The sequence below is a fragment of the Fundulus heteroclitus genome, chromosome 12, assembly GCF_011125445.2.
Source record: "Fundulus heteroclitus isolate FHET01 chromosome 12, MU-UCD_Fhet_4.1, whole genome shotgun sequence".
Classification (NCBI taxonomy): Eukaryota; Metazoa; Chordata; class Actinopteri; order Cyprinodontiformes; family Fundulidae; genus Fundulus; species Fundulus heteroclitus.
This window is the reverse complement of record NC_046372.1, coordinates 35,544,817-35,569,454: the sequence shown is the minus strand read 5'-3', so window position 1 is coordinate 35,569,454 and position 24,638 is coordinate 35,544,817. Positions and strand designations below refer to the sequence as shown.

General features: G+C 41.2%; 4 protein-coding genes across 9 annotated transcripts in view; 3 read left to right on the top strand and 1 right to left on the bottom strand.

Annotated features, from left to right (window-relative positions):
* Positions 1 to 8,385, bottom strand: part of LOC105928807 (rasGAP-activating-like protein 1) — a 43,441-nt gene extending 35,056 nt beyond the window's left edge. Inside the window, exons 1-2 of one of the 4 annotated variants that reach the window (XM_036144539.1) lie at positions 8,272 to 8,385; positions 1,960 to 2,016 (exon numbers count right to left, since the gene is read on the bottom strand). Coding sequence is in view for 3 of the 4 variants with exons in the window: in XM_012866314.3 (XP_012721768.2) it covers positions 1,960 to 2,016; positions 2,255 to 2,319 (122 nt within the window). In the remaining variant the exon portion in view is untranslated. Of the gene's footprint in view, positions 1 to 1,959; positions 2,017 to 2,254; positions 2,588 to 8,271 lie in introns of those variants that run through there. The other 3 variants (XM_012866314.3, XM_012866315.3, XM_012866312.3) reach the window with 3 other exon arrangements.
* dgcr6 (DiGeorge syndrome critical region gene 6) lies at positions 4,558 to 7,397 on the top strand. The gene is given in 7 exon segments (XM_012866225.3): positions 4,558 to 4,971; positions 6,064 to 6,088; positions 6,090 to 6,167; positions 6,169 to 6,226; positions 6,392 to 6,492; positions 6,606 to 6,746; positions 6,913 to 7,397. Coding segments are annotated over 7 exon segments (585 nt in total). The 5' UTR covers positions 4,558 to 4,867; the 3' UTR covers positions 6,991 to 7,397.
* Positions 8,127 to 10,679, top strand: LOC118556506 (protein DGCR6-like). The gene is made up of 5 exons (XM_036144540.1): positions 8,127 to 8,275; positions 9,349 to 9,509; positions 9,674 to 9,774; positions 9,888 to 10,028; positions 10,195 to 10,679. The coding sequence occupies exons 1-5, from the start codon at positions 8,172 to 8,174 to the stop codon at positions 10,270 to 10,272; spliced, it is 585 nt and encodes a 194-aa protein (XP_036000433.1). The 5' UTR covers positions 8,127 to 8,171; the 3' UTR covers positions 10,273 to 10,679.
* A 1,485-nt stretch (positions 10,680 to 12,164) lies between these two features.
* LOC105928804 (E3 ubiquitin-protein ligase RNF34) lies at positions 12,165 to 22,948 on the top strand. Of its 3 annotated transcripts, none has more exons than XM_012866307.3 (7): positions 12,165 to 12,349; positions 12,799 to 13,017; positions 15,939 to 16,382; positions 17,280 to 17,342; positions 17,513 to 17,714; positions 19,346 to 19,387; positions 21,256 to 22,948. In XM_012866307.3, the coding sequence occupies exons 1-7, from the start codon at positions 12,344 to 12,346 to the stop codon at positions 21,441 to 21,443; spliced, it is 1,164 nt and encodes a 387-aa protein (XP_012721761.2). In that variant the 5' UTR covers positions 12,165 to 12,343; the 3' UTR covers positions 21,444 to 22,948. The 3 variants fall into 3 exon arrangements, with proteins under 3 accessions (XP_012721761.2, XP_012721760.2, XP_012721763.2); XM_012866306.3 differs by lacking the exon at positions 12,165 to 12,349 and adding an exon at positions 12,390 to 12,493; XM_012866309.3 differs by lacking the exons at positions 12,165 to 12,349; positions 19,346 to 19,387 and adding an exon at positions 12,390 to 12,493.
* The last annotated feature ends 1,690 nt before the right edge of the window (positions 22,949 to 24,638 follow it).

The following is a 24,638-nucleotide window of genomic DNA, read 5'->3' as shown; positions in this document are numbered from 1 at the left end:
GACTCTTACTGCTGTAGTCTGTGCGGATGTGTACTGAGAGTCTGGAAGTGACATAAATCGCAGATGAATATCTTGTTTTGAACGTTATCCTACCTAAAGTTATCGAAACCCAATAAAATGGACGATAATCAGTCCACAAACAGTTACTAAACTTAGCTTGAATGATAATGCGATGAACAAAAAGTAAGTCCTACAATTATCTATTTTCATATTATCATGACTATGCCCACCACTGAATGTAAAGAGGCACAATGGGCTACTCGTCACATTTGATTCTCTTAATAACTTCATTGGCATGCTCAACGGTTGCTTTAGTCCGGCGGTCTTTCCTAATTTAGTATAACAGTGATCCTTTTTTTTACCATTTTTGCAGGATGTATGCCATCATCTTGTTTTCTCCTTTAGTTTGTTAGAGTCAAGCAGTGTTATCTTCTTGGGTTGTCACTGTCTTTTCCTTTGTCATCTCTGTTTCACTTTGTCTTGCTATACTTAGCTTTCCTGTATTAGCGTCAACTGTCGATCCTTTCAACTTTTCACAGATGGTCACAAGTTCTATATCTGTTAATCTCTTCTTCTTTATATATCTCTCCACATTTGCAAATTTGTTGACATCAATCTTTCACCTTTCGTTAGGGTGTATCTTGCACCAGATGTTATAGGCAGCTTTGGTGGTTGAAGTTTCTACAGCAGTGTAGAAAGTTCCCATGACATCTATATTATACTATTTCAGGGTCCATTTCTGTCTCGTTCATTTTTATATGTTTTGGGTGGCTGCAGCTAGTACGCCTCTGTGAGAGGCCTAGATCCTCACTGGGTATTGTGGTCCTTGTTGATCCACACGTTTTAGTTAGTTAGCTAGACAGACATAGTTTACTTTTATACATATACTTTTTATTTCTTGCCCAGTCTGTCCTACGTGGAGGTGAGGTTGAAATTATTATTATTATTATTATTATTATTATTATTATTATTATTATTATTATTATTATTATTATTATTATTATTATTATTATTATTATTATTACACGTTAGAGTGAAATTCTAGAAGAGGAATGGGCCTAAACTCAAAGTTGATGTTGCAGAAATGATAATTGGTTGATAAAGGTTGGTTGATAAAAAAAAAAAATCTGTTATTAACCAAATCTCAGTTATTAACCAACTAAGTTTAATAACCATTTCTCATATTATTATAATAATTAGTATCATATCATAACCACAGAATATTAATAATTATCTATCTTTTTTATTTCTTATATGTACTCTTGAGAACATTCAAAATACTTTAAAATGCCTGAGGGTCTATGATAAATACCAATCGATACATAAAGTTAACAGAAATAACACCCTACATAAAAATCCTGACACTGTGTCTTAATGAGTATAGTAGGAGTGTTGCGTGCCCATTATTTCCAAGCACAATCTATGAGGCTCATCATTCATGAACATCACACTCAAGAATCAACTGCTCAGTAACACATCAAGTGAAAGCTAAATAGTGTGAGTGCCTGCAGTCAAACACTAAGCAGTTTTCAACACTCCAGATGGAACAGCAGTAAAAAGTCCACTTTTCTTACAAAGATGCTTGCGTTATTTTTAGATCTTGAAGCCTAAAGTGTATGTTAACAATCAACCTGAAAAACACCTGTGAACAGAGTCAGTCTTCTCATCCCACCAGCATTTTCTTTTCTTTCAGGTGCCCCCTGCAATAATTGATGCATGTTCACCATGGTTACCTAGGGGTTTTTAAAGGCCAGACCAGTATCAGGTTCTCCGTGCTGATCGGGTCATACTGTGGGCGTATGAACGCACCTTCCACATGGCTTACATTTAATCTAAAATAGAGGCTGTAGCAAACGATGTTGTAACGGGACGTTTTGACTTGATAAGAAGCAATAACAAAACTTACTTTTTCCTCACAAAAAACGTATGTAAACGTAGACTGAAACGAACAGAACTCACCTGGCCACAACTTCATTGTCAACTTTAACGATGCAGTAAGGATCACTCGTCCCAGATCTAAAGGAGTAGAAAAAAATACGGCAGGATGAGCACATAGTAATTGATTAAAAATATATGTATCCTTTATTTTTTTTATAATCCTCAGGTTAATACGAGCAGGTACACCACGTGGGTCTTTGAATGCATTAAAACGATAAACCACAATAGACTTCTTTGAGAACTAGATACTGGACGCGGGTTATTCTATCAGGTAAGGCTGCAACACAGAAGCACATGCCATTCAGGAATTACTTACACGTCTTTCGCCGGAAGGTTCCTGCCCTCGACAATCCGAAAATAAAGAGACGTGTTTTTGGCCATTTTCGCTGCGACAGTCTACTTATCCCCGCAAGTATTTTTTATGTTGCCATGCGAGCTGGGATAAATAGCCCTCTGTCTTTCTGCGAGTGAGTTTTCTCCGTTTCATGACACCTTCGGCTCGTGACGGCGCTCTGCCCACCAGCAGCGCGCGACCCAGGCGCGCATCCCAGTCCAGTCAGTGGAGCGGGGCAGAGCCGCGAGCGCCATGCAACCAAAGGCACGATGTGATCGGTTTTACAGCCCCAGGTTATGTACAAAATAACTCAGTCTTAAGCGTAAACGCTGACGGAGCCTCAGTCAGTCAGAAAGGCTTTGATGGGGTTTAAATAGCGCTAATGAGGAAATAAACAGAATACAATAAGATATACGGGTATGGCAACCTGTCTATAAAACAACCCATTTTCTTTTAATCCAGAAAATCCTTCATTTTTTCTGAATTCAATTACAAGATAACATATGCCCGTGACCCCATGATGGATTAAGCGGTTCGGAAAATGGATGGATGGATAACATTATTTGTTGGAGCATCTATAGTATAGCCGCAATACATTCTAGACATCTAGCTGAGGCTCCTGTTTTTTTGACATTAAGCGCCATCTGTCGACCAGATGTACTAAGTGCCAAAAGTGGAAGACTATGGAAGGCCCAGTCCCAATACTCGTACTCGCCCCCTTGTGCCCTTCACGTTCCCCGCTAAGGGACTGATTGCGTCGTGTGTCCCGATTCTCTGGAACTGTCTTTCGCCCCGCGCCCTTTGCGCCTTGATCCATAAGTTGCTGCGTGACGTTTTGAGCAACAAGGCGAAAATGTGCCAAGTATACAAGTAATAAAACAACATATTTTAGTTTTGAGCGTTAAAAAAAATAACAAATTCTACATTTAAAATCATACTGCCACCTTAAATAAATGGCTGATCACCAATTTTCGTTTCTTAAAACAAATCTGGTGGTTATTTTTACTTCTAACAATTTAACTTTCTTCTTTTACTGGAACGACTGAAATTACTTTTAACCTTCTCCATTCTAGAGCTGAAAATGACCATCCGTTCGCTGGAACAATATACCTCCACCAAGCCTCTGATTGAGTTAACAGCTGTAAACAATTTTTAACATATTTAAGGTAAGCATAAAACAATACATTTTTAATATATGTATTTCTCTTGCAGTAAAATAATAAAAAGGATGGAACTGGAGGTCAAAGGAAGAGACAGAGTGATGAGAGTCCAGAAGAAGACCTTAGGGAATGGTGTGGGGAAAATGGAGAGGAGGCAAAAAGAGAACGATGACCAGGACAGAGCCTGGCTGGACAATTCTCAGGGACAAATGGATAAAATGCTACATCTGTTTGGGAGATTGAGCCAGTGATGGTGCCGTCATTTTTTAGTTGTGCAGTTATGACACAGAGGAACAAGTCTATGACTTAACCCATACTGTCCAGATTCTCCAATTTTGCACTCTTATAACCTGCGCACTCAAACCCTTATGTGCACTAACACTAGGTACACACTTAATAAAGGGGCATAGGGTATAGTGTGAGTAGAGGGGCTGGGTCCAAGTCTATAACCGCTGCTGAAGATTCTGTGAAGAACAACTTTTGTGACTCCAAGGTGCGCTGTTGGGAGGCCTGATTGAAAGACAAACGACAGCTGTTGTAAAAAAAAAAAAAAAAAAGAGTTATTATAACTGAAAGAAGCAGTATGTATACTTTTTCATGACACTTTCTTTATTCGAAATCTTCATTCACCCATGACAGGAGTTGTGGGAATAAAAGGAAATAATTTATATAATAGCGAACATAAGAGAGATACAGAACATCAATTATGACCCTTGTCAATGAACATAGATAGAAAATGTCAGGATTAATGGTACAACAATGAAAGTCAGTCACATTTAGAATATTAAAATTATGTTGGTAAAATCCCAAAACAGGGGGAGAAGTGTAAAGCAAAGGACTCTCCTGAATAAGGCTAATGCACAAGATGAAGAACACCCTATGTGAATAGCAAACGACTAGAAGCAATCTTTCTCATGACTGAAATGTAACAGACAGCATAAAAAATAAAATATAAAAAACAGCTGTAGGAGGGGGAAAATCCACATTATTCCAAAATATGTGCTGGGAAATATATGCATGGTTTGCAAAACTAATCTTTTTTGTTGATCTACTCCCACATCCAGGTCAGTAGGAGGCGGTAATAAATGTACTGCCAAGCACTAGAAGAAAAAAAAAACAACAGAAGAAGAAAAAAACTCAGGAATTACAGACAGGCAGTTTTCCAGCCCGCTATTTGTGGGGTCCTTTTAGCCCAAAAAGAACGTAAACAAACGAATACAGTTAAAACTAACAGTCTGTTGCGGTATTTTAATGCATTTACAGCATTAGTCCGGTTTTGGTAGCGTTCAAAGATTTCCAATTTATCCTTATGTCGCTGTAAATAGCCTTAGCGGCGTTCTTTCTTACACTTTATGTCACCAACACAGTGCAATGAGGCTAGCTGAACTCTGTAGCATCGCCTGCTGGAGTGGTTGTCATATTTTCAGTTAAAGTCATGGATGGTTACCCCGGAGTCACCGACAGTGATCCAGCAAAGCTGCAGGAAAGACATTACTACCTGCTGTCTGAACTGCAAGCTTTAGTCAAGGACTTACCCAGGTATGGTCACACCCCCCGCATTTGTTTGCACTTCCAGCAGATCGTAAACGCTCTCCCAAGGCGCAGCTTCCCGAATCCCGGATGAACATTTTTGAGCCAGAGGTTCATGAAGAGAACCAAGGCCAGCTGGAACGAAATTATTTGATTAGAAGCAACAATGTTTTCTGCAGAGCTGCTTGCTGCTGCGCCCCCATGCTTGGTGTCTTAAAAAGCCTTGCATTACATTATCTCAATGTTGGACCTCAAAAGCATCATGACTACATTCAGACTCTCCCCCATTAAGTCCCTGATTACTCGTTGTACATCTGGTCTTGCATTTTGTTTTATTCTCAACTTTGACAAACACTTTGGTGGCAGTGGTTTGTGACAGATAAAGTTGCTGTGCCGGCCACCGTTTCGTTTCCTCCAGCTTCACCATCTATGGCAGCATAATGGCTTGGGGGGGTTGATTAAAACTCAAAGCGGTGAGAGCTGTACAACTGGAATGCTTAGAAATCTATATCAAAACCTGACGAAACTTGTTTGTCCGCCATGGTGTTTACTAAAAGGAGGTCATCAGTTGGATGTGAACATTTAAAAACAATGGTTGACACAAACGTTTCACAATTGAATCAGCAGAGATAAAGTAGCAAATACAAAAAAAACTGTTGTAAAAACAATGAATAAAACAGTGAAGACCTCTAAGAACTATCTGGCCTCGTGTTCCCGATCGGTCGAAGGCCAGGGAAGAGTTTTTAACAGACATTTAAGTGATTTTATGCTCTCAGTGTGGACACGTAGAGGTAGAGTGTGCTATATATATATATATATATATATATATATATATATATATATATATATATATATATATATATATGTATATATATATATCTCTATCTCTCATATATATGTGTGTGTGTGTGTATACTATATATATATATATATATCTCTATATATCTCTCATACTCTCTATGTGTGTCTATCTCTCTATATCTGTGTATGTATGTCTGTATGTGTGTGTGGTTGGTTAGTTTCTTAACCGCTGTGAATGTGATTTAAAAACTGGCAACTAATTGTGAGTTTTGGTTTTTGCTCTTTTATTTCCATGATCAGCTCCTTCCAGCAGCGTCTGACCTACAAACCACCTGAGTGACTTGGCTTTAGCCCTCATTGATGGGACGGTATATGAGATTGTGCAGGGCCTCCTGGATATTCAGCAATCTGACAGAAAAAAATCTCTACAACCAAAGGCAGAAGCTGCACTGTGAACACCAAGGTCTGTGCCAGTCGTACCCGAAAACAGACAAATTGTCTTGAACCCCGGCTTAGCAGTCACCCTCATGTCAGCGTGATTGTCAAGAGCAGCGGTATTGCTAAGCGTTTGCCTGCCTAGAAATCTGTCTGCAACTTACAAACGAACTGCTGTTCTCTTCCTTTTCAGCGCTCAAACAAGACATGGTCCGAAAACACAAGGAGGCATTACAGTCGTGCAAGTCGCACAACCTGGCGCTTCTCAAGTCGACCCAGCAAACTGAGGTTGAGGTAAGAAATGAAATCCCAACTAGACTTAGACTTAGACAACTTTATTTGTCATTTTGTACGCAACTAGTGTGTTTACTCAGAGGACTGGAATATGCGTTGTTGGTGAATTTCAGGCTCTGGAAGTTCGGGTCCGCGAGGAACAAAAGATGATGGATAAGAAGATTGTAGCAGAAATGGACCAAAAAGTGATTGACCAGCAGAACACCTTGGAGAAGGCAGGAGTTCCAGGGTTTTACATCACCACTAACCCTCAGGTTCATTATCTCGCATGCTCATTTAGCAGGCTTATTTTTTTCTAATTTAAGCTTAAGTGGAAAACACATATTTTTTTTCTTTTTTTTCTGTATGGAGTCAAACATCCATAAGAAGAAGATTTTTATCCTCCTTAACCACGCTTCAACCACTTCTGTTTACCTACAGGAGCTGATGATGCAGATGAACTTGCTTGAACTGATTCTGAAGCTTCAACAACAGGATTCCCAAGCTGGACTTCTATGAGAACTATCACGGAGGTGCGACTGTGCCAAAAGGGACATTATTTTCCAATGTCTCAGTTACAGAAGACCAAAAAGAGCTGAACATGTGTCCTTCGGTGACCAACACTGCTCTCACACACCTAAAAGAAAGACTTTGGGCCTGAAGCAAAGCAGGTTTAAAGGCACGTCACAGTTTTGAAGTGAAGTGATCCCAGTTCTATGTACTGTAAACGATGTACTGTAAACTTTCTTCAGGATGCTTTGCCTCTTATTTATTTCTGCGACTTTAAAGCCAGGTAACACTTTTGTTAAACACACGTGTATCTCTTTTTGCCATTTTTGAGAAATAAATACAATGTTTAGTTTAGTTAAAATACTTGTTTTCTACGTTATGTTCCCTGTGTACATAAAGTTTGATCTGTTAGTTCATGGTCTGCTCATATTGTTTTGTTGCTAATGAAATTTTGTTTGGAATGTTTCTGAGGTATGTTAATGCAGTGAGACAAATAAGTCTCAAATAAATAAGAGGAACCTTTTACAATGCTCTCTTAGGGTGAGCAGAAGCCAAGGAATGGCGGCAAATAGAAAGAACAGCCTGAACAAAAAAGGCCAACTGTTAAAAGCCATGAATCCCTGAATAACACACCAGAAAGACCCGTTTATATGCTTTGCTTGCTTTGTTAGGTGTAAATTGGATATGTGGACCTTAATTCTTTCCTCTGGATAAGAGTTGAATAGAAACTGTGTGATATAACTGAAATTACCAGTCTATTTACAAATATAGGGCCAAAAATACTGGCAGAGGTAGATTGAAATGATCTTAAATAGAAATTTTCTTTTAACCATTATGTTTCTTCTGTCTAGATAGGGCATAGATGTGTCAAAATATGATGCTACAGAGTGCCATAGATTTCAACAAAAAGTAGCAATCTTTGATGTCTGAAATGGTTCATATTTATTGCAAATTGTGAGCACATGTGGGGGAAAAAATGTTCTAAAGCAACCCAATTACCCTGATTGGTTTAGAACTGCAGTTCTTTATCAACGCAACAGGTTACAAACTGTAGGTCTCTGCTAAGGGTTTGGTTGTGCAAAAGAAATCAGTCTGGACCTACTGCTGTGTAGTGCGGCTACTCACACCACGGCTAGCTGAACTCTGTAGCATCGCCTGCTGGAGTGGTTGTCACATTTTCAGTTAAAGTCATGGATGGTTACCCCGGAGTCACCGACAGTGATCCAGCAAAGCTGCAGGAAAGACATTACTACCTGCTGTCTGAACTGCAAGCTTTAGTCAAGGACTTACCCAGGTATGGTCACTCCCCCCGCATTTGTTTGCACTTCCAGCAGATCGTAAACGCTCTCCCAAGGCGCAGCTTCCCGAATCCCGGATGAACATTTTTGATCCGGAGGTTCATGAAGAGAACAGCTGGAATGAAATGATTTCATTAGAAGCAACAATGTTTTCTGCAGAACTGCTTGCTGCTGCACCCCCAGGCTCGGTGTCTTAAAAAGCCTTGCATTACATTATCTCAATGTTGGACCTCAAAAACATCATGACTACATTCAGACTCTCCCCCATTAAGTCTCGGATCACTCGTTGTACATCTGGTCTTGCATTTTGTTTTATTCTCAACTTTGACAAACACTTTGGTGGCAGTGGTTTGTGACAGATAAAGTTGCTGTGCCGGCCACCGTTTCGTTTCCTCCAGCTTCACCATCTATGGCAGCATAATGGCTTGGGGGGGTTGATTAAAACTCAAAGCGGTGAGAGCTGTACAACTGGAATGCTTAGAAATCTATATCAAAACCTGACGAAACTTGTTTGTCCGCCATGGTGTTTACTAAAAGGAGGTCATCAGTTGGATGTGAACATTTAAAAACAATGGTTGACACAAACGTTTCACAATTGAATCAGCAGAGATAAAGTAGCAAATCCAAAAAAACTGTTGTAAAAACAATGAATAAAAGAGTGAAGACCTCTAAGAACTATCTGGCCTCGTGTTCCCGATCGGTCGAAGGCCAGGGAAGAGTTTTTAACAGACATTTAAGTGATTTTATGCTCTCAGTGTGGACACGTAGAGGTAGAGTGTGCTATATATATATATATATATATATATATATATATATATATATATATATATATATATATATATATATATATATATATATATATATATATGTGTGTGTGTGTATATATATATATATATATATATATATATATATATATCTCTCTCTCTACTCTGTGTATATATATATATATATGTGTATGTATGTATGTATGTGTGTGTGGTTGGTTAGTTTCTTAAACGCTGTGAATGTGATTTAAAACTGGCAACTAATTGTGCGTTTTGGTTTTTGCTCTTTTTATTTCCATGATCAGCTCCTTCCAGCAGCGTCTGACCTACAACACCCTGAGTGACTTGGCTTTAGCCCTCATTGATGGGACGGTATATGAGATTGTGCAGGGCCTCCTGGATATTCAGCATCTGACAGAAAAAAATCTCTACAACCAAAGGCAGAAGCTGCACTGTGAACACCAAGGTCTGTGCCAGTCGTACCCGAAAACAGACAAATTGTCTTGAACCCGGCTTAGCAGTCACCCTCATGTCAGCGTGATTGTCAAGAGCAGCGGTATTGCTAAGCGTTTGCCTGCCTAGAAATCTGTCTGCAACTTACAAACGAACTGCTGTTCTCTTCCTTTTCAGCGCTCAAACAAGACATGGTCCGAAAACACAAGGAGGCATTACAGTCGTGCAAGTCGCACAACCTGGCGCTTCTCAAGTCGACCCAGCAAACTGAGGTTGAGGTAAGAAATGAAATCCCAACTAGACTTAGACTTAGACAACTTTATTTGTCATTTTGTACGCAACTAGTGTGTTTACTCAGAGGACTGGAATATGCGTTGTTGGTGAATTTCAGGCTCTGGAAGTTCGGGTCCGCGAGGAACAAAAGATGATGGATAAGAAGATTGTAGCAGAAATGGACCAAAAAGTGATTGACCAGCAGAACACCTTGGAGAAGGCAGGAGTTCCAGGGTTTTACATCACCACTAACCCTCAGGTTCATTATCTCGCATGCTCATTTAGCAGGCTTATTTTTTTCTAATTTAAGCTTAAGTGGAAAACACATATTTTTTTTCTTTTTTTTCTGTATGGAGTCAAACATCCATAAGAAGAAGATTTTTATCCTCCTTAACCACGCTTCAACCACTTCTGTTTACCTACAGGAGCTGATGATGCAGATGAACTTGCTTGAACTGATTCTGAAGCTTCAACAACAGGATTCCCAAGCTGGACTTCTATGAGAACTATCACGGAGGTGCGACTGTGCCAAAAGGGACATTATTTTCCAATGTCTCAGTTACAGAAGACCAAAAAGAGCTGAACATGTGTCCTTCGGTGACCAACACTGCTCTCACACACCTAAAAGAAAGACTTTGGGCCTGAAGCAAAGCAGGTTTAAAGGCACGTCACAGTTTTGAAGTGAAGTGATCCCAGTTCTATGTACTGTAAACGATGTACTGTAAACTTTCTTCAGGATGCTTTGCCTCTTATTTATTTCTGCGACTTTAAAGCCAGGTAACACTTTTGTTAAACACACGTGTATCTCTTTTTGCCATTTTTGAGAAATAAATACAATGTTTAGTTTAGTTAAAATACTTGTTTTCTACGTTATGTTCCCTGTGTACATAAAGTTTGATCTGTTAGTTCATGGTCTGCTCATATTGTTTTGTTGCTAATGAAATTTTGTTTGGAATGTTTCTGAGGTATGTTAATGCAGTGAGACAAATAAGTCTCAAATAAATAAGAGGAACCTTTTACAATGCTCTCTTAGGGTGAGCAGAAGCCAAGGAATGGCGGCAAATAGAAAGAACAGCCTGAACAAAAAAGGCCAACTGTTAAAAGCCATGAATCCCTGAATAACACACCAGAAAGACCCGTTTATATGCTTTGCTTGCTTTGTTAGGTGTAAATTGGATATGTGGACCTTAATTCTTTCCTCTGGATAAGAGTTGAATAGAAACTGTGTGATATAACTGAAATTACCAGTCTATTTACAAATATAGGGCCAAAAATACTGGCAGAGGTAGATTGAAATGATCTTAAATAGAAATTTTCTTTTAACCATTATGTTTCTTCTGTCTAGATAGGGCATAGATGTGTCAAAATATGATGCTACAGAGTGCCATAGATTTCAACAAAAAGTAGCAATCTTTGATGTCTGAAATGGTTCATATTTATTGCAAATTGTGAGCACATGTGGGGGAAAAAATGTTCTAAAGCAACCCAATTACCCTGATTGGTTTAGAACTGCAGTTCTTTATCAACGCAACAGGTTACAAACTGTAGGTCTCTGCTAAGGGTTTGGTTGTGCAAAAGAAATCAGTCTGGACCTACTGCTGTGTAGTGCGGCTACTCACACCACATGAAAGGGCTACAAGGTCATATCTAAATGTCTGGACGTTACAGCGGCCACAGTGCAGTGTTGTTTTAAAAATTATATATACGAGACATTGTGTACTCTGAAACGTCTCATAGGATGAGGTGGGTGGGAAGACAAACGTGAAACCTTCACTGGCAGGACTGCTGATGCGAGAGGTGAGAAATAATCCAAGGATCAGCACCAACACCATCCTGTAGAGCAGAGATGTCTGCAGAGTAATTTGGGCTTGAGCAACATGCGACCTAATGGCAAGACAGTGACCCAGAACACAGCTATAGGGATAAAAAGGCTGCTGGCTGAAAAAAAGAAAATAAAATCTGCAAGAAGTAACAAAAAAAGTTAATGGCATACATTTTTTATTCAAATGTAAATAAAAACATGAGAAATTATTTAAATAAAATTCTACACATTGTATATTGTTGAAGTCTCTTTTAGGAGATGCCCGTGTCATTTCCAAACACAAAAACATCTTCTGCGTTGAATGAAGACAACATCTAAATTTGCCAGGGGTATTAACAGTTTTGGACAAAGTCACTGTCAGACAAATTATCCGGTTTCACTAATGGACCCAAACCCAAACTGACAGCTGATGGATCCTCTCACTTCCTCTGAAGTTTGGGGGAGGGACGATTGCTTCATCTTGATCCATTTCAACCGAGTTTGTACAAATCTATCGGAGAAGTGATTTGGAAGATGAAAACTCTTAAGATTCTAGGTTTCCTCCCCCCTTTAGTCCAAGCGGTGGCGCTAATGCGCCTTAAAGCGGACCAGCGCAGCCTCTGTGCAGCAGCAGCAGCAGCAGTGAGTTAGTGCAACATAGTGAGTGCTCTCCTGGTCACTGATGCTGGGTTGTCTGGTTAAATTGGGACGCACATCTTTGCAATGATCGCGCCAGGCATCGGGTCACTCTCAGTAGCCACGCCGGAGCTGCGATGAAGGTGCATCTTTTAAGCGTCTGTTGTCCATAGCAGCAGCAGCAGCAGCAGCTAGCTAACGGTGGCTAACCTGACGGGGGAAATTACAGCGGCCGGTCTCTGTTATTAGCCTAGAAAATGGGTCGCTTCTGCTGGAATGAGTTTTTGGTTATTATTCTTTTTTTCCTCCTCAGCTTAAATGTTTTGTCATTCTACCCTATTGTTGTTGTTGTTGTTATTGTAGTAAGCTCTCGTGCAGGCTGGCTTTATGATGTTTGTGTATTACTATGTAAACAGTCTATAATATGCAACAATGCCTTTTTATTATTATTATTATTATGTTCTCTGGTTGCAGTGTTTATTAACCACGCCAGTGCAGCAGCCGCTGCGATGTTAACAGCCTAGCTTACTTTAGTGCAGAAAGTTGCCATGGAGTGTCAGCCCTGTGAACTAAGCATGTTGTCCTGTGCCAGGCCGGGGCTTCGTCGGTGTGGGCTTCATGCTGCGGTCTGCTGAATGAAGTCATGGGTACCGGGGCCGTCCGAGGCCAGCAGCCGGGGTTTGGTGCCGGCGCCGGGCCCTTCAGGTTCGCCCCCAGTGCGGGATATTCCACGTACCCGCCCAACAGCTCAGGGACCCCCGGCCTTGTTTGCAGGGCTTGTGGACAGGCCTTCTCCGTCTTCAGGAGGAAGGTAGGTCTCCTGGGTTTGAGATGGCAGGAAGACAAGAGGTAGTGTGGGACGTTCCTCAAATGACGTCACGTTTCCCCGGGCGTGACGTCGTTTGAGGATGGTCGGACAAGGAAGAGTGCAAACTGGAACGGCAACAACCGCACCGATCATTTTGGGAGATGAGGACATCTTCATTTCAAACCGCTTTAATCGAGGAACCCAGCCTAGAACAGCTGAAACGTTGACTGAAGTGTAGAGGCCTGGGAATGAGCGGACACAAATCAGTGTTAGTGCCAGGGTAGGAGAGGCTGTCCTCTCCTCTCTCACAACGGATCAAACCCGAGGAAGAAACCCGAGTAGAATTACAGCAAATACTAAGGGAAAAAAATATTATAATTTAAATTAATTGCTTGCTGCAAAAAACAGTTCAATTCAATTTTATTTATATAGCCCAATTCATGAAACATGTCATCTCAAGGCACTTTGCAAAATCAAAATCAGTCAGATTATACAGATTGGTCAAAAACATTTCCTCTATAAGGAAACCAGTTGAATGCATCAAAGTCCCGACAAGCAGCATTCACTCCTGAAGAAGCGTAGAGCCACAGGGAGAGTCGTCTGCATTGTACATGGCTTTGCTGCAATCCCTCATACTGAGCAAGCATGAAGCGACAGTGGGAAGAAAAACCTCCAGCACAACCGGGCTCAGTATGAACGGTCATCTGCCTTGACCGACTGCTTATTTTCTAAAGTTGCAAAGTCAGTCATCCCGCTGTAACACTCTCATCTCTCTCACACACACACACACAAGATCAATGTGAGAGAAACAATCAACCTGCTCCATGAAAAAAGGTTGAAACCCACCAAGCATACCACCACCCTGTAAAATAGACCCCTCTTCTAATCAACGCAAATGCTGGCATTTGTACACGCCGGAACTTTTCCTGGGGATGCACGGTGCGATTAAAAAGCCCAAAAGAGCGACTTCACGTTCAAAGACAAACCCACGAAACCGTAACCACCGACTCACGAATGTTGCAAGTGACTTTAGAGAAAAACACGCCCAAAGTACCTTATAGTAAGCGGACTATGCAACCCTGAAGCTCACACGAACGCCCTTCATGGATCGTATGATGATGTTTTCATTCCGCTGAGAAGAAGCCAAATAAGCCAAGCCTGCCTGCACAGACGTTATTTGACGTTATTAGAAATATTTGATGAACATAACAAGAGTGCTTTCACAGATAGATGCATTATTATAGCAAAAATGTCAGATTTTTGCTATATATATATATATATATATATATATATATATATATATATATATATATATATATATATATATAATTATATTTTGATAAAAAATGTGAAAATATCAAAGTCCAATTTGAACCAATCTCATGGAATGACTCTTAAATGATGTGGATTTTGTCCACATCAAATGTGCGTTACATAAAAACTGACCTTCTGGGTTAAACAGATTTAAAAAGCAGTGTTTCTCAGTTATGTTTGCAAAATTATGAAAATAGCGGTGTGCTAGGCGTACAGTAGTAATAGAAGAAGCTTTAAACGATGCAAAGATCTTGGGTCTAACACTAGAGAATTTTAAAAGCTAAAACTCTGGGGTAGACTGTTTTTCTCGGTCTACACCTAAACCTTTCAAAAGTTGTGATGCAGAATTACAAACAAATCTGCTTTCCTTGATATCACAGTGAAATATAAAATAAATTATCTCTGATCAACCGTTTTGCCCTTTTCAGTGTTTAGAATAAATGCCAGTTAATATTTACCTGACTCCGCCAGATAGATTTGCTCCGCATATATCCATCTGGAAACCTTCCGTTGAAGTAATTTTGGGAAGGGGCGGAAATACTGGTTAGTTGATTGGCCTATGTTGGTGATAGATGGGCCAAATAAACCAATCAGATTCCTCGTCGCTCTGTTACGAGCGACGACGAAAACACAACCACAAGCCAAGCTACTCTTGCTGCTGCAGGTAAAGGCTCGTTAGCTCAGCAAAGAAATACTCTGTAATTCCGATAAAACTTGCTCGATAGCCACGCTAACGCTAGTTTCATCGGCTGAAGCCGCCATGTTCTTTAGACTGAACTGACGCGCTTCCCGTTGCGTCACACCTCAACCCGCCTCAAAGCCAACGCTGATTGGACGTTCGTTTGGTGAACGGCTCCAAATTTTCTTTAAGGAGAGTAGCCAGACTGATCTGCGAGTGAAACCTTGAAAGCTCGCGAGATCAGGATGGTCTCACGAGGCTAAGTTAATATACCTGTAACAGTCCCTTTATTCAGCCGAAATATCAAGTTCTTTACCGTAGAAAACACGATATTTACCATTTCAAAACGGTATCAGAAAGTATTCTGCCTTTAAGCAGACATACATTCAGCTTACACGCATTTGCAAAATAAACATTTTAGTCAGATCTACAATTTAGGATGTAAACTACTTCCATTTTCTGATGGAATCAGGATCCTGTGTGGGCTCATTATTTAAACAATCAACATTCAAATCGGTTGGTTTTTGTACATTAATATTAATATTAACTAACGGACTATTTTAATTTCATCATCAACAACAACAATCTGGGGTTTTCAGGCAAATAAATCACCCAGTTTAAGCAATAAGCCCAAGGAATAAAAACATATTTATATTCTGGGTTTCTGACTTTACATTATCAGCTGGAATCTCAAAACTGCAGCAACAAATAAAGAGCTTCAAGGGACTGACGTAAAAATTAAAGTCATAGTTTTATTAATAATAGCTACATACATTTACATGTTTTCCAGTTTAGCGTTGTCATTTTTTCCGCCTTTTATCAATGCACAATTATCTCCCGTTGCACACTGAACTTTACACACATGTGCGACATTACAGGGCAGAAGCTCAGCGCACACGTCAACCATGTTTATTTTTCCTTTCCATTGCAGTACGTTTGCTGCGACTGCAAGAAGAACTTCTGCTCTTTTTGCTCCGTGGTCCAAGAGAACCTGCGCATCTGTGCCACCTGCCATCTGCTGAAGGCCACGGCTTTCCACCGGGCGCGGCTCATGCGTCTACGAGTGAGGGACCTGCGTCAGTATTTGAGGCTGCGCAACATCTCCACTGACACCTGCAGGGAAAAGGAGGACCTGGTAGATTTGGTCCTCGGTCATCGGGACGTCGAGGCGGTAGAGGAAGACGAAGAGGAGGAGGAGGATGATGATGAAGAGGAGGAGGAGGACGAGGAGGAGGCGGGGGACCCTAACACAGCCAGCCTCCTCTCGCGTTCACATCGAACACCAACCCCTCCCAGCACACAGCCTGCGTCTGAGCTGTCTGCTGCCTCGCCGGAGGAATCCCACAGCCGGAGCGAAAGCCCCGACGGCAACCAGGTGAGGAGCAACCAGGGGCGCATCCAGGGGGTGGCCAGGCATGGCCATGGCCCCCCCCTGTGCCATGTCCTGGCCACCCCACTGGCCAGTGTCTATTATAGTAGCGTCAGTTTAGCATTTCATCGTATCATGCACAGCCAGCAAGACAGAAGCTCTTCCTTGGCTTCTATCGCACTTTTATTTGTATCTGCCAGTATCTGCAGTACTTTCCTTAGTAACTGTTTTGTTTTCCAATAAATGAATAAATGTACACCTTATTCCTAATGTAATTACGCATTAAAATGTATTGTCGTTCAACTCAAAATGTTAACTGTGCTATTATTGGGCTATGCACATTAGATCATTAGGAACATTAAAATTTCAGAAAACAATTAAAAACCACAAGATATTTGTAGGCGTTTACTTACGTCTTTCTGATTCTGCCTGTTTTCTACATGCAGCTTTACTGCAACAGTAGAATAAAATCCTGAAATTACAGCTTTTAGTTTCAGTGCCACCCCAAGAGTTTAAGCGGCTCCATCTGGCCACCCCTATGAAATATTTCTGGAGGCGTCACTGGGAGCAACACCCGTATCGTTCATACTCTATAATCCAGGTAGTTGTTATTGTTAGTTGTTATGGCCATGGGGCACAGAACCAGCGGTGTCAGGCCCTTACGTGGCCTTTTGTGCTGCCAGTTAGTCCTACAGATGGATTTGACCCGGCTTTACAGAGGAGGCAAAACAAAGTGTACTCCTGAGCTGTCAGGATCCACTATAAATACTTGCACATGGGCTGCTTATGGAGTGGTGATCTTGTCTGTAAATGGAAAGTACGATGCACTGTTGTTCTTCACTTATCAGTGTCCTGATCTACTGTAAGATGGCACGTTCCTTGCAAACCGTTGTTTTCCTGCAGGATTCAGGTGATATCACACCAGTGCCCCTCCTCAACTCGGACTCCAGTGAACAGACTCCTCAGGTGATCCATTTCCTCCGGTTGTACTCTTGTGTTCAAGTGCATCTGGTGGTAATATAATTTCAGCGTCCTCTCACTGATTTTTATTCTAAATTGAAACATGGATGAGTTTTTAAAAATCCCACATTTTTGTGTGCAAAAAGCAGAATTTCGTTCTTCTGCCTCTTTCCTAGACGAGCCCTCAGACCAGGGATGGAGCCAGAGCCTCCCTGTCCGACATCTCCAGCGCGAGGGACATCAAGGGCCTGTCCGTGCGGCAGCTGAAGGAGATCCTGGCAAGGAACTTCGTCAACTATTCAGGGTGCTGTGAAAAGTGGGAGCTTGTGGAGCGTGTCAGCAGACTGTACAGAGAGAAGGAGAAGAACTCAAAATCATGTAGGCATTTACTTTATTTGCTATTGGCAAGCAAAACTGACCGTATTAATTTCCGTGTGAAACAAACAACACATTCAACGTCATATTAAGGCCAGATAGGACCTTCATTCGATTAAGTTAAAAAGTCTTTTTTTTTCAGATTTTAAATAAGATTAGTATTAAAGTAGACTCAAATAAGTATCAAATAAGTGATTAAATAATGGCAAATATTGCATAAAAAAAGAGCGTTTAGTGTTTTTAAATATTTAAGTACTGTGGACGTTAACATCTTATTGGTCAGGCGGCAAAGCAAGTCCACCTCAGACCAGAGCAGCGTTTGGCCATCTCTGTAAGGGCCCAATTTCTGTTTCATTTATAGCACATCATGATTTTATTTTCTCAACTATTCTGCTCTGGTGTGGCTGATTGGTCTGAAGTTGACTTGCTTTGCAGGTCAGCCAATCAGATGTTGGGCTTTAGTTCATCCTCAAAAAGTCCCTTTTTGAAAATCTCCCAAATCCACTCTGGTCTTATTTATTTCTACCGAGACCTTCTTCTTCTGATAAACCTGTACACTGTTTGCTTCTTGTGCCTCTCAGTCATGTTCAAAGTAAACTGTAAGAGCAGTGGAGCTACGATGAATGGCTAACACCCAAGCTAACCGCTAAGCTAACCGGATACATAAACACTAGAAGTGCGCACGCGCAGCCAGCAAACTGAAACTAACTGCACACTGGCGTTAGGTGAGCGCGTCAGAATGATTGACATGTGGGACAACCAATAGATAAGGTGATACCCCCCGGAGCTGGAGGGACAAAGGGGAGTGAGACCAGGACCAAAACACTGACAGATCAGGGATTGCTCAGAGTTTTTAAATCAATATCCAATATCATCTTTATTGTCACTGCAACGTACATCCCAATGAAATCTGTCCTCTGCATTTAACCCATCACCCTTGGGGAGCAGTGGGCTGCCACTGTGTGGCGCCTGGAGAGCAATCTGGGGTTAAGGGTCTTGCTCAGGGAGCCAGAGTGGCAGTCTGTGGGACTTGAACCCAAAACCTCTGGGACACAAGCACAATACCTAACCACTAGGCCACAACTCCCCTAGAGTACAGTCCTGCACCTCTCACAGAGATCGATTTATTTTTTGTAACTTCCTTTTCCCAAATACATAATGCATTGACTACTTTCAGGATGGAAGGACGGTTTTACCCAGTATAACAAAAAGTGGACTACCAACTATAGCTTTACGCATGCTGCAGCATACAAAGAATTACAGCAAATTATATTTGATGTTAAAATATAATTAATTCAAATTTTGAAGTTGACATTTTTTGTACATTTAAATATGTATGAAATTATTGAAACCTTTTATAGTTAAATAATATTTGTTACATGAAAAATGTACAAATGTTGAGTGGTTTTTGGAGTGTAAAATGCAAGCCTATAAGCTGACTTATGCACCACTCCAGATGTCAGCACTGGCTGGAAGGATGCTGTTTTTAACCACAGAAATCTAATCCCTCTTTATGTCCTGTGGGTCGGAAAATTATTAATTTACTGTAAAGGTACACAGATGACAACAAGGATTATTGGTATAACTTTGGAAATCATGATAAACTATTTTATGCTTGCTTTACTCCTCCGAAGTGATGGCCTTCCCCTCTTCTATCTGCAATGGTGCCATCAGAGGTAAGGTCACAGACTGTTACTGCGGTCAGATGTTCTAGCTGTGCCTCGCCTCTCCTGTCGTTGGAGCAAAGCCACATACCCGCCATCATTGCATCCATTGCCGACCTGTTTTCATCTGCTACCCATCCATGCTTTTATAGAATCTCTGTGTGTGTGGTCCTGTCTGACGGCAGTTTACCGTCGTGTTGTGGGTGAACGTACATATGCATTTATTTTACTTATCAACACAAACAAAAGGCATTTTGATTTTGTGTTGAGCGTCGCAATCAGGTTGCCTCAGTTATTGTTGGTGTTGATTGTTTAAAACATGATCATGATATGCTTACTCTCCTTAAGCAGCATGATTCTAATTAAAAAAAAAAAACCTTATGACTTGATGTTCAGTCTATTTCTCTGAAGAGTTTAGCATGACCGTACAGATACACGTATAAAATACAGTGCCTTGGAAAAACTATTCAAAGCGCTCAACTTTTCAATGCTTTGCCATGTTGCAACCTCAAACCTAAATGCGTTTTGCTTGCTGAACCGACTAAAAGTAGTGCATCATTGTGACGTGGAAGTAAAACCGTGCGTACAATTCAGTTCTCTAAATGTTGGTCTTCGTGATTCTGTTTGTTCATTAATTTTATTTAACAAACCTCTGAAACCTAAAATAATTAAAAACCTTTTTTTTTTTTTTTTAACCCGGTTTAAACAAACGCAATCTCAGTGTACTTTACAAATGGGTCCAATTGATATTCGGCTATTTCTATATTTGGCACAAAATGTAAAGACATTTTAGTTTGCTTGATCATTTATTGGTTGTAATCATGATTTTTCGCAAAGAAGCAAACAAACAAACCTTGGAGTTGAGATTTGTCCCTCATTTGTGAGGAAAATGCATATGAAGGGGTTGAGCAGCTGAGTCGACTACATGACTTAGACTTAGACAGACTTAGACAACTTTATTTGTCAATTTTGTATGCACAGAGTGCGTACAGAACGAAATTCTGTTGCATACAGCTTGTAAAATTGCAATTAAGTGGGTTGCTCCAATAAAAATGTGAACAGCTTTTGGTGGAGGAAGTGTGATGGTGTGGGGTGGCGCCTCCACTGCCGTTGGAGGAGGGTTGATGCTTTAGAGACTACCTCTAAAATTTGGAAGTGAAAGGCGCGGCATGCCTGCAGTCCTGACCTCAACCACATTGATCACTAGGATTACCACATTGGCTGACCCTGACACAAATGCCGGTTAAAGAGCGGGATCCCACGACGGTGTGTGATCGAGCGGATGACCAACATGAGGAAGAGGTGCCAGGCTGTTGCTGCCGTGTGCAGTTCCAGCAGATGCTGCTGACACTCACGTTTGCGGGAACCAAGAAGTTACATTGTCGGTAGGTCCTATTTCTGCAAACTTTTGCAGTGCTGCCGAGTAAGTGACGCCAAGCCAAGAACCAGGAGCAGAAGAAGTATTTGCAGAAGGGTTGTGGAAAGCAAATGTTCGACTCCGCTGCTGAACCCGCAGATGCGTTTGCCTTATGAATGTAACTCCATTTAAGGGGAAATCAACAGGCTTTCCAGCGATATAGGAAGCAGCATTACAACCATATGATCAACCAAACACGATGTTCTTCTTTGTGCTGTTATGATGTAGTCCAAAATGCTTTCGGATCCAACTATAGTGGATCATAATCACACTTATGCAGCTAAAGCACTCATATAAAATGGTTGGAATGGAGGACAGGTCTCTGGATGAGGTGTCTTCTTTTTGTTTTGGGTACCTTATTGCCAGTTAATGTTGTTTTTAATTTATTTGCTCCACGTTATTTCTTTTTTTTTTGGCCTGGCAGCTTCCTCACCTTTCTCCCCCTTTGTCTCCGACCCTGCAGACGGCGAGAAGTGTCCGCTGACGCTTCAGGACGACAATCTGTGCAGGATCTGCATGGACGCAGTGATCGACTGCGTCCTGCTGGAGTGCGGTCACCTGGTCACCTGCACCAGCTGTGGCAAGAGAATGAACCAGTGTCCCATATGCAGGCAGTACGTCGTCAGGGCCGTGCACGTTTTCAAGTGCTGACGCATTCCCGCTGCAGCGCCGTGACTAGAGAGGCCCTGGGCCCTGGCACTCAACAATGCAGCTCATGAAGTTTGAATCCTTCAAACCTCGTTTCCGGACGTTTGTATTTGCAGAGTCTTCATGTCATTTGCACACAGAAATATGCTGGTTTCTTTTTAAGAAATTGTCTTGGATATAGAGGCGGGACAGACGAGGGCTGCACTTCTCTTTCAGACATTCCATTTTTTTTTTTTTTTTTTACCGTAAAACAAAGAATGTCGGGAACACCCGGATGCATACTTTTGTAAAACAATACATCCTCGTTTCTGCCTGTAAGCCGGTAGCTCTTCTCCAGATCTAGGCTACTTTTCCTTACCCACTGCGGCAAGCGAACACATATCTTAGTAAAAGACTTTGAACCTCAGCAGACGCGTAAACAGCAGGTGCCAAAACGACGCGCCCCGCTTCATTTCTCCTGCTCTTTCCCCCGGCTGCGGGGAACGGCGCCGCGTCGACGTCTCAGCGCGTCGGATCAGACAGCACTTTGTCCGCACCCTGTTAACGCAGCACCACTCACAACCCACCGCACCTCACCCCCCTAGAGAAAGCGCGCCTCTTCCTGAATGCTTGATGAGAGGCGCTAATTAGAAGCCGCCGCGCCGTTGTTTGCCGTCTCTGAACGTCGCGCTGCACCGTCCTCAGAAGAGCAGATGATGCTCTGCGGTCCGTCTTATATTTGCAGCTGATTATGTACTATTAAGGGCGATGCATTATTAATTATGTTGATGTGTTTTGTTTTGTTTTTTTCCTCGACGAAGTGCTTGTCTGAATGCATTTACGCATTCACATGTCCATGCAAAGACTCATCACAGCAATAGCGAAAGGTCTGCCATGCCTTGTCCTGCCAGGAGAGTCAAACTAAAAACTGGTGCTAGAACTCATCTGGACTTTTGTGAAACCGTCATTTTCTTAGGTTGTTGGATTGAAATGTTTTAGCTTTTCTTTTATGTTTTATTTTTTGTTTTGTTCTATATGAGACACAATAAGCCAGTTATTCTAAGATGTTTGTACGAGGCCACTAACAGCTGAGTGATGTGAAAGTATATTGAGATGATGACTTGCTGTACGTATATCAGCCCATATAAGATGCATATATAGCTATATTTTTCCATTTGATTTGAAACTGCGCGACGTCAGGTTGCGAAACATTTTTTTTCTGGGTGGTTCTCTCTGTTAAGTGGCTTGAAATGTGTTAAATTCGTGTTCGTTTCCACGATCTCGCCGTTCCTCTTGAACCCACAGCATAAGGACAAGCTTTTCCGACATCCTTCCTTCCGCCCGGACCCCCCTATAAAGGTACCGCTCGCTGCTGTCTCACCACACATGTCCTGTGTGACCACAAATAGAGTAGCAGAGCAAATTGCACTTTTCTTTTACAGAGGGTATAATCGTGTGCAAGGTATGGTCTTTGTATTTGCAGATGTTCAAATTTATATTATGGTAAATTAAAGATTTTAATTAATGTCTCCTCTTTATTTATTTCGGTTGGTTTTTTTTGACCGGCGTGTGTGACCCCGCAGAACAGCTGTACTATTTTCAATAAACTAATTTTTTTTCTGAAACAAAAAATGAACATCCACGAAACGTAAAAATTGTTCCCCTGTAAAGAAGTTGACATATTTTAAGAATTGTAATCTACAGTATTTTTTCCCCCTAATTTTAGAAATGCAGAAAAGGGAACGAGTAGGCTGTGTTTCTTATAGTTTAAGAAAAACCTACCAACTGTGATGTCAGGGTAAATAAATATCCAAGTAAATGGGCACAAAAAAAAAATCTTGATTTATCTCAACAACTTTCAGCAGGACCAAGAGAAGTTTTTTTTTTTTGGGTCCTGCTGTCCGTCCAGATTAGCTGTTAAGATGCCCCCTTCCCAATTACGTTTGATTTAAGTCATAATGTGAAAGTTGAGTCCACATATCTTTATAACCAGTTGATAAAATCTGTTAAACAGCATTTACGGAGCAAACAGTTCTGTAAAAGGCAGAAGCAGCACATTAAACGCTAATTATAGTGTTTCATTATTTTGAGGTTACTAGGTTTGTTCTGTGACGCTATCTAAGCTTCGCATTCGGTTAGGTTTGAGGAAGGAACTTTGGGCCACAACAAGAATTATTTTCTCTGTCATCCTGTTAATGGTTTGTTGCTATAATAACTTTTCTAGCTCTAACCAGTTTTATGGCCTTATGGTCGAGGCATCTTGGAAAGTAGTTCAGTGAAGAGACGGGGGTGACTATAAACGATCTTAAATCATGAAACCTCCACCACCATGCCTGACAGTACAAGGTGTTCCCACACCCCATTTTTTACTAGTCTCGTCTTCAGATGATATTTGTCATAAATTGAAAATTTTAACTGTTAACTTGTCTGTGTTTTTCTCTCTTTATTGGTTAAAAAGGAAATCGTTTTCCCTTCCCAAGTCAAGGCCATTCTAGAAACTTGTCTGCAGACACCTTCAAGTATCACTAGAATATGCAGCCGTGCTATTTCTGGTGACGAGTGGAGCCATTTTGGCCACAGTGACAAAATGGATGTTTGAAGGAGGCAAGGCCAGGGTTTCAAATCTGAGAAAGCCCCACTGTCAAGCATATGGTAGCATCATGCAGCGGGTTTGTTTCACTGGCAGTGGTACTGGGGGGCATTGCACCAACTGGGTGGAATGGGTTCACCACAAATCAAGAGCATGGAAACTTTGGACAACCGTTTCAACACAATGAAGATTTTGTACCCGATGCCGGCGCCGATACGGCTAGCATGAAGCTTATGGAGCAGCCCTGACCTCGGCCACATTGCACATCTGGAGGCTGTGCTTAAAAGGCCAGGTCAGGATTCTGGAAACCAACCAATTCAGATGAGTTTTTTCCAGTTTCTGACAGGAGTTGTCGAACGTACAGCCAGAATTATGCCAAAAGATCGCAATGACAATGAAGAGATGGACTTTTCTGCAACATACTGAGACATTTAGCCAATTAATGTGTGACTATATTTGGGGAAATTCAATACACTCAAACATGTGGACCCAATTCCTGTTTTTAGACTAATTGAAATAGCCAAAAAAATAATTTTAATTAAATCCAAATTAATACATTTATGCTGAGGATGATGCATCTGTAGTTCCAGCGATTGAGTGTAACCTTAGAAACCAGAGTACGTGGTACC

Bases quoted from the DNA above. Each gene is read 5' to 3' on its own strand.
- LOC118556506 (XM_036144540.1), top strand. From the start codon at position 8,172: ATGGATGGTTACCCCGGAGTCACCGACAGTGATCCAGCAAAGCTGCAG. The intron at 8,276-9,348 runs GTATGGTCACTC...TTCCATGATCAG, and splicing joins TTAGTCAAGGACTTACCCAG to CTCCTTCCAGCAGCGTCTGA. The intron at 9,775-9,887 runs GTAAGAAATGAA...GGTGAATTTCAG, and splicing joins CCCAGCAAACTGAGGTTGAG to GCTCTGGAAGTTCGGGTCCG.
- LOC105928804 (XM_012866306.3), top strand. From the start codon at position 12,464: ATGGGTCGCTTCTGCTGGAATGAGTTTTTG. The intron at 16,383-17,279 runs GTGAGGAGCAAC...GTTTTCCTGCAG, and splicing joins AAAGCCCCGACGGCAACCAG to GATTCAGGTGATATCACACC. The intron at 17,715-19,345 runs GTAGGCATTTAC...ACTCCTCCGAAG, and splicing joins GGAGAAGAACTCAAAATCAT to TGATGGCCTTCCCCTCTTCT.